Source organism: Aegilops tauschii, chromosome 7 (genome assembly GCF_002575655.3).
Source record: "Aegilops tauschii subsp. strangulata cultivar AL8/78 chromosome 7, Aet v6.0, whole genome shotgun sequence".
Classification (NCBI taxonomy): domain Eukaryota; kingdom Viridiplantae; phylum Streptophyta; class Magnoliopsida; order Poales; family Poaceae; genus Aegilops; species Aegilops tauschii.
In genome coordinates this window covers 112,812,812-112,822,108 of record NC_053041.3, presented here as the reverse complement: position 1 = coordinate 112,822,108, position 9,297 = coordinate 112,812,812, and the positions used below count along the sequence as shown (strand labels likewise).

At 43.3% G+C, this 9,297-nt stretch overlaps 1 protein-coding gene across 2 annotated transcripts; it reads right to left on the bottom strand.

The window, feature by feature from the left end:
• Positions 1–355: 355 nt before the first annotated feature.
• LOC109781849 (uncharacterized) lies at positions 356–3,051 on the bottom strand. Of its 2 annotated transcripts, none has more exons than XM_020340445.4 (7): positions 2,707–3,051; positions 2,048–2,564; positions 1,688–1,785; positions 1,566–1,590; positions 1,353–1,473; positions 1,133–1,267; positions 356–948 (listed from the first exon to the last, which is right to left on the bottom strand). In XM_020340445.4, exons 2-7 carry the CDS (start codon positions 2,526–2,528, stop codon positions 738–740), a joined length of 1,071 nt encoding a protein of 356 aa, XP_020196034.1. In that variant the 5' UTR covers positions 2,529–2,564; positions 2,707–3,051; the 3' UTR covers positions 356–737. The 2 variants fall into 2 exon arrangements, with proteins under 2 accessions (XP_020196034.1, XP_020196036.1); XM_020340447.4 differs by having other exon boundaries at positions 2,702–3,028.
• Between the last annotated feature and the right edge of the window lie 6,246 nt (positions 3,052–9,297).

Here is a 9,297-nt window from a genome sequence, read left to right as displayed (position 1 = left end):
TTGTATTCTTGCAAGTATTCTGGCATAGCAGTTTTGGCATGTCATAGGTCTCCACCCGAAAAAATGCTTCTTGCTTCCAGCCACAGGTGCAACCTGCATCCGTACCGTGCTTTGAGATTTGTAAGAACAGAGGTATTCGAAAACGTATTTGTCATACAAAAATTCATATTCACATTGTGGGCACGGTACATGGAGTACAATGCTCCTTTTTTCTACCTCATCACTCCCTTCCAAATTCAAATCCGCTTGTGTTTTACAGTGTATTCACCAAATCGAACGGATTAACCATTTGGGTACACTTAACACGCAACGGTAACCACATGTCAGGACTCAGGACTCTGGACATAGGATCCAATTCATAAGATCGTGTGCACCAGATCAATTGATATGAAGTATTTGATTCAACAAATGCATATAGCAGTGGCAATATATACACCACAGTACCACAGAAGCTAACATGCTGAAAAAGAATTTGATCTTCAGCGTGTGACTGTGAGTGCAGATCTTGGATCATCTCAGGGCATACTAGACTGAATCTGATTGCCTTCCACCCAGCATACTGCAGTGAGGCGATGTTCAATCGTCATTCTCTCAAACAAAGATATGGAGTATTCTACTTTACCCTTGACATGTTTATGTATTGAGATGTTGAAAGGGAAGCAACATCTTTCTTCAGAAAGTGAGATCTTGTCTGCTGAGCATAATTCTGCTGCTATCACATCGGACAAAGAAGAATGTCAGCTCTCCGGTGCTACCCACGAGAGAAGTTTTTGCTCAACCTCCTGCCAGTTATGAACCTTGGTCACCAGCGGATGTGATTGATCCACACCAGTTTTGCACCAGGGATACGTGTTATCATAATCGAAGAGCAGAACCCTCATGCCATCCTCAGCGCATTCTAAAGCGTATCTCGGGTTATCATCTATTAAAACCTGAGCACCAAAAGATCTGCAAAGGCATTCCGTAGTAACTGTAAGACTAGCTGAGAACATGTTGTGACAGCTTAAAATGGGACAGTAAACGGCAGTTTTAAAAATCATCATTTTTTAATGTGTTGTAATCCTAGTCAGACTGCATGTCCGATCTTCTAATGTGACAGGAAACTAGAATAACGTTCCTCTGACAATCATACCTGCAAATCTCTGATTTTGGCCTTGATTGGCCTTCCAAAGCAAAATGGTTCCCAAAATGGATCTGCTCAAATAAGCCTGGATAAAACTTCTCGATCCACTCTAATGTGTGATTTTTTATTACATCCTGGCGAGATCTTCAAAAGGAAGAATGTCATTAAGCTGGCAGCACATAATAGAAGATAAACTGATCACATCTCTAAATTCAAATGATTGACTTACGTTACTACAGACAAGCTACAGAACGAAGAAAGATTTTGGAGAGCATCTCGAGCGCCTGGGATAGGATGGACACCATCTTGAAAGTAATGGGTTGTAAAGAACTCATGGACAAGAAGATTAGCTGCAGCAATTTAGAAAAATGCTGGATGTCATACAGTGCATTTGATATAAAGAAGCAAACCGTGATGAAAAATACTAGAATCAAAGACATACCTTTTTCTCGAGAACAATTCCATATCTGCATAGAGTATTGCAAACAGATGCAAGACGAATTACACACTGATCAAAGGAAAAATATAGCAGGAATTCAAGTTTTTGTAGGAAAAATAACGCACCCTAAAGAACTCATAGACATGGTATTCTGATACTGAGTGATTCCAAGAGTACCGCTCGGCAATAAATCTGTTCAGAGCAGCAAGAAAGCTTCCAAGAACTGCACGACATAAATAGCACCAGCACCATAATGAGAATTGATCAATTATAAGGAACTGAAAGACAATGTTACTTAGTAAAGTATGGTCACCATGACATGTATGTTATCACAATAATTTTCGATTCACAGTTTGATTCTAGACTAAGCTTGATGCAACCCAACCACTAAAGAAAGGAACCATTTATGCAACTGACATGTAAATTCAGCCTTTGCATAAATGAGAGATGCACAACTATATTACAAAGATGTAATTTCACAATACCTTCATCCACATCAACCGCGACCACCATCTTAGTCGGCACGGCCTGCTCAGGGAAATCGAGGCGCTTCCCACGCCGGTAGGCGCCATTCCCATCCACACTCTTCGCGCCCACCTCCTCCGACAGCTGAACCTCCACATCACGGACGAACTGCCGGTGCGGGGCGAGAACCCGCGCCCTGATCTCCACCGCGTCGCCATCACCGCCATCCGCCCTCCTGAACCTGCCGCCGTCCTGCCAGTCCAGGCAGCCCTTCAGGCTCAGCGCACTGCCCGGCGCGAACCTCCGGCCGGCCCCCAAATCCAGGACGCCCTTCCTCCGCCCCTCGCCGTGCGCGCCCGAGTGGCCAAAGCTGCAGAAGCAGGCGCCTTTGGCGGCGGCGGCGACGGGCGGCGGCATGGCGGGGCTCCCCCTCGTCCCCCTCGGCGGCGGGCGCAGGCGATCCAGCAACGACCGCACGGCTCCTCCTCCTCGGCTTACCATGTCGACACGCGCATTCCCCTGCCAGATCAGAGCAACCTGCCAAGCCCGCGCACGCACGCCACGGATCAGATTCCCCCGCCCGAGCCGGAGCCCACGGAATCCGCGAGACGGCGAAATCTAGAGAGCGCCCGGCACGCAATCAATCGCGTGCCAGCGGCGGCAGGATCCCGTACCGTGCCTGCGGACGCGAGATCGGATCGGTTGGAACCGCCTCGCCGGCGTGCCGTCAGTCAGTCTCCTCCACGCCTTCCGTGTGATCCGGGCGCGCGGGAATGGGGGAGGGGATCGCCGCGCATCCTCCGAACTCAGATCGCGAATCTAGAGAAATCCGAGGGAAATTCTCAGGGTGGGATATGGTGGAGAGATCGGAGTGGGCAAGGCGGATTTTCTTGGGTTTTTCCTCTCTTTTTTCTTGTTCTCTCGTGCTCTGCCGTTTCGAGGGTTTCCGTTGCTCTTGCGCAATTATTATTTCGTGCGTTTTTTTGGGTGTGTGGTGCGGCGGTGATCGTGGGCTCGTTTGTTTGCCTTTTCTTTTTGGAACAGGGGCTGCTTATAATAGTTTTTCTTTCGCCTTTTTGCTGTATTTTGCAGCTAAGTCCTGGAAAATTAGATATTCATTTTGTCAGTGTGAATTTTTGTCACATTTGAGGGCTTCTTAGGATTGCAGGATTTAAAATGTAGGAACAAAAAGAACATAGGATGAGATGTCACCGACCATGGGATATTTAGAATTTTGCATTACGTGCATTTGGATAGTACGTAGAAAACAAACACATGAATTTTGGAGAATTGAGAAGAGAAGGTGATAGATAGAGCGAAAGTGGATTGGACTTCTTAAAGGAAAAATGAAATGAGGTTTCTATGCAATGTGTTGAAATAAGCGGGTAGCTATCTCAAACTCAAAGAAAGAGAATATATTTCATAGAAACTTAGTAGTCCCAAACCTATGACCTACTCCCTCCGTTTCTAAATATAAGTCTTTCTAGAGATTTCAATATGGACTACATATGAATGTATATTAAAGTATTTTAGACTGTAGATTCATCCATTTTGCTCCGTGTGTAATCCATATTGGAATCTCTAAAGGTGCTTATATTTAGGAACGGAGGGAGTAATAGGTTTTCATAGGGAAAATTTTCGTAGAATTTGAATCCTCTAAAATTCTTAAGAAAACACTACAATTTAAATAAGCCCTAGATAGATTAAGAAATCTTATTTGTCTGATTTTTCTTTTATACACAATTTGTTTTCTTTAACCAGATTTTTCAAAAAAATCTGCTTATTTCAAGCAACATATGACAAAATAAATTCAGCATTATTGAATCACAATCATGGACATTAAGTACATAAGCACATAAAGAGTTATCTTGTCCTTGGCAACTTTACTTATTGGGAATCAACATATTTTTTTATCCCCACAAAAAAAACGTATTTTTCTATAACCTCAACTGTTTGTCATCAATGCATAATTTTATTTCTCGATGCAGTACTTCAAAATTTAGTATGCACTATACATTTCAAATAGAACTTGAGCTTACAAAAATCTCCACTAAAAAAATTCAATTATCGTATGTGTGTCATATCCACGACAAGGACGATTACGACAAGCCACGAGGGAAAAATATGCAGAACAATTATCGCAAAATATGCAAGGCAATAATAATGATATTTTTATTATAATAAATACTCCCTCTGATCCATATTAATTGACGTCACTTTAGAACAACTTTGTACTAGAGGTACACTAAAGCAGCGTCAATTAATTTGCATATGAGGGAGTAAATAAGTATAACTATTATACCAGAAAGACTAAATTTTCAAGTGAGTTTTGATAACCTAGTTATGATGGAATCATTTTTGTTGTGTCAAATGAATTAAAGACTCCCCAAAAACTCCCCCGATAAGTGGTTATTACGGGCCTTCCTATAATTTAAGGAGGTTTTGCGGTTGGGATGCTTTCTCATAACCCCAATAATCTAGCGATCTGTCGCAGTTGTCCGGTGACGACGACAATGATCTAGCGACCTACGTTAGCAGTGGTCTAGTGACACACGACCTCGATGACACGGTTGTTCGCCGAGTGCTTCAGCGGGCGACGCGGTGGCCCGGCGGGCTACCTGGGCGATGCGCTCATGTGACACTTATCGAGGGTAATTCCTATTTAGGCTACACGCACCGGTTTCTTCTGTTTTCACAAACCGGCGTCTGCTCTGCTAAATTCAAAAAAAGGTGCAGCGGCAGCGGTTCAAACTCGCGACCTCAAGAATCGCATAGATCAACACCAAGCACTCAGCCACATTCACACTCGTGGCTAATATACTCTTCTCTGCTTTCTATTCCGGCTCAAGTTCGATGTGAATCGAGATTTCATTTTTCTTTTCTTTGCCCTTTATCTCTTTCTTGTTTATATTTTTTATTTTTCCTTCTTTTTCTTTTTCTTTTTATATTTAAAAAATGCGGAAACTTCTAAAATTCAATGAACTTTTCCTTCAAACCGATGAACTATTTTTTGTCTCACGACAGCGTAGCGGGCCGGCCCAGGAAATGCAGCGCCGAACAGGAGCTTCCCTTATTCAGAGAAACATTGGGAGATGCCAAATTTTACAACATATATGAGGAGATGGGCTTATTATTGGAACGTCCCAATAATTTTCTTGAAAAAGGAAGTACTACATTGAAGCATGTTTTTTGTCTCAACTCTTTCAACACGAAAATATTTATTGGAAAAAAGGAGGCTCTATTTTTTTCTTCCAATACGAAAAAAATATTGGAAAAAAGGAGGCTCCTGGAGATGCGCTAACGAGTAGAGGCTCATGGGTGCAATTCTGCATGACTAAGATCACACCGGGTTTAGGTTGAAGAAAAGTCGACCTCGCTCTCTGGCCGACTGGGGATTGCAACTTTTCACCGAATGAATTGATCGTGTCGCTGTTTAATGCTTTTCCTCGGGATGCGAAATCCCTGTCGGCATCCAAGAATATTCATGGCTCTCACTCGCCTCTCATCGCCTACCCGTGTGGCACGGTGCGGCGTCGTGAAGAACATTTCTTTATGCTCGACAGGATACCCTACCTATCCCGGAGAAGTGAGAAGCGTGACGTTTTATTCTACCTATCTCTACTCCTAATGTCTCAGTTGATAGTCTTCGTTTCAGGTTTATTTTCATCCCACAAAACCCGGTTTTCTTTTTGTCTTCATTCCCACCTCCCACGTATCAGCGCCGAACCAATAAAATAAACGATGCCCACGCCGAGGTTCCTACACGCTCGATTCCCACCTCCCACATAGTCGATTTAGAAAAAACCGGGAATAAATCTACGAAAAAAAACCTACGAAAAAAAACCAACACTATCACCACCCCAGCCCACGCCACGCACTATCCCCTCCAACCCACCTGCACGCACGTGTGACGATCCCCTCACCGCCGCCGCTCTCCGGATCGCCGCCACCGCCACTCCGGATCGCCGCCGTCTGGATCGCCGCCGCCGCCGCCGTCTCTCGGAGCAGGTACGATGAATCCCTTACACTCTCACTTCTCGACTTGATTTGGTGTGCCTTTTGTGTTGATTTTGGTGTGATTTACTTTTTTGCTTGTAGGAGAGGCCAGGCTGTAGCAGCTAATGAAGCTATGTATCTAGGGTAGGGTTACAGGCCTGACCTAGACACCCTCCCCAATGACATCACCCTAAAGTCAGAAGCATTCGAAGGGTACCATCATCCACTCGACTAGAAACATTCCACTCGGAAGAATCACTGTCACTCGACCGTACCAGAAACCACTCGACATACAAAAGATCTAAAGTCACTCTGCACAGCAACGGTCGGTCGTTTACTCATAGACTTAATGATCATTTATAGCACTTGGGTATTTGATACTGGTTCTGTTGCTAATATTTGCAACTCGAAACAGGGGCTACGGATTAAGCGAAGATTGGCTAAGGACGAGGTGATGATGCGCGTGGGAAATGGTTCCAAAGTCGATGTGATCGCGGTCGGCACGCTACCTCTACATCTACCTTCGGGATTAGTTTTAGACCTAAATAATTATTATTTGGTGCCCGCGTTAAGCATAAACATTATATCTGGATCTTGTTTGATGCGAGACGGTTATTCATTTAAATCAGAGAATAATGGTTGTTCTATTTACATGAGTAATATCTTTTATGGTCATGCACCCTTGAAGAGTGGTCTATTTTTGTTGAATCTCGATAGTAGTGATACACATATTCATAATATTGAAGCCAAAAGATGCAGAGTTGATAATGATAGTGCAACTTATTTGTGGCACTGTCGTTTAGGTCATATCGGTGTAAAGCGCATGAAGAAACTCCATACTGATGGACTTTTGGAACCACTTGATTATGAATCACTTGGTACTTGCGAACCGTGCCTCATGGGCAAGATGACTAAAACGCCGTTCTCCGGAACTATGGAGAGAGCAACAGATTTGTTGGAAATCATACATACAGATGTATGTGGTCCGATGAATATTGAGGCTCGTGGCGGATATCGTTATTTTCTCACCTTCACAGATGATTTGAGCAGATATGGGTATATCTACTTAATGAAACATAAGTCTGAAAAAAGTTCAAAGAATTTCAGAGTGATATTTGAGTTATGAGTTTGGTATTCATTTGAAACAATGCGGAATAGTTTCTACGATTCGCCACCCGGAACACCACAGCGTAATGGTGTGTCCGAACGTCGTAATCGTACTCTACTAGATATGGTGCGATCTATGATGTCTCTTACTGATTTACCGCTATCGTTTTGGGGTTATGCTTTAGAGACGGCCGCATTCACGTTAAATAGGGCACCATCAAAATCCGTTGAGACGACACCTTATGAACTGTGGTTTGGCAAGAAACCAAAGTTGTTGTTTCTTAAAGTTTGGGGCTGCGATGCTTATGTGAAAAAGCTTCAACCTGATAAGCTTGAACCCAAATCGGAGAAATGTGTCTTCATAGGATACCCAAAGAAGACTGTTGGATACACCTTCTATCACAGATCCGAAGGCAAAACTTTTGTTGCTAAATTCGGAATTTTTCTGGAGAAGGAGTTTCTCTCAAAAGAAGTGAGTGGGAGGAAAGTAGAACTTGATGAGGTAACTGTACTTGCTCCCTTATTGGAAAGTAGTTCATCGCAGAAACCGGTTTCTGCGATACCTACACCAATTAGTGAGGAAGTTAATGATGATGATCATGAAACTTCAGATCAAGTTATTACTGAACCTCGTAGGTCAACTAGAGTAAGATCCGCACCAGAGTGGTATGGCAATCCTGTTCTGGAAGTTATGTTACTAGACCATGACGAACCTACGAACTATGAAGAAGCGATGGTGAGCCCAGATTCCGCGAAATGGCTTGAGGCCATGAAATCTGAGATGGGATCCATATATGAGAACAAAGTGTGGACTTTGGTTGAATTGCCCGATGATCGACAAGCAATTGAGAATAAATGGATCTTCAAGAAGAAGACTGACGCTGACGGTAATGTTACTGTCTATAAAGCTCGACTTGTTGCAAAAGGTTTTCGACAAGTTCAAGGGATTGACTACGATGAGACCTTCTCACCCGTAGCGATGCTTAAGTCTGTCCGAATCATGTTAGCAATTGTCGCATTTTATGATTATGAAATTTGGCAAATGGATATCAAAACTGCATTCCTGAATGGATTTCTGGAAGAAGAGTTGTATATGATGCAACCGGAAGGTTTTGTTGATGCAAAGGGAGCTAACAAAGTGTGCAAGCTCCAGCGATCCATTTATGGACTGGTGCAAGCCTCTCGGAGTTGGAATAAATGCTTTGATAGTGTGATCAAAGCATTTGGTTTTATACAGACTTTTGGAGAAGCCTGTATTTACAAGAAAGTGAGTGGGAGCTCTGTAGCATTTCTGATATTATATGTGGATGACATATTGCTGATTGGTAATGATATAGAATTTCTGGATAGCATAAAGGGATACTTGAATAAGAGTTTTTCAATGAAAGACCTCGGTGAAGCTGCGTATATATTGGGCATCAAGATCTATAGAGATAGATCAAGACGCTTAATTGGACTTTCACAAAACACATACCTTGACAAAGTTTTGAAGAAGTTCAAAATGGATCAAGCAAAGAAAGGGTTCTTGCCTGTGTTACAAGGTGTGAAGTTGAGTAAGACTCAATGCCCGACCACTGCAGAAGATAGAGAGAAGATGAAAGATGTTCCCTATGCTTCAGCCATAGGCTCTATCATGTATGCAATGCTGTGTACCAGACCTGATGTGTGCCTTGCTGTAAGTCTAGCAGGGAGGTACCAAAGTAATCCAGGAGTGGATCACTGGACAGCGGTCAAGAACATCCTGAAATACCTGAAAAGGACTAAGGATATGTTTCTCGTTTATGGAGGTGACAAAGAGCTCATCGTAAATAGTTACGTTGATGCAAGCTTTGACACTGATCCGGACGATTCTAAATCGCAAACCGGATACGTGTTTACATTGAACGGTGGAGCTGTCAGTTGGTGCAGTTCTAAACAAAGCGTCGTGGCGGGATCTACGTGTGAGGCGGAATACATAGCTGCTTCGGAAGCAGCAGATGAAGGAGTCTGGATGAAGGAGTTCATAACCGATCTAGGTGTCATACCTAGTGCATCGGGTCCAATGAAAATATTTTGTGACAATACTGGTGCAATTGCCTTGGCGAAGGAATCCAGATTTCACAAAAGAACCAAGCACATCAAGAGACGCTTCAATTCCATCCGGGTTTTAGTCCAGGTGGGAGACATA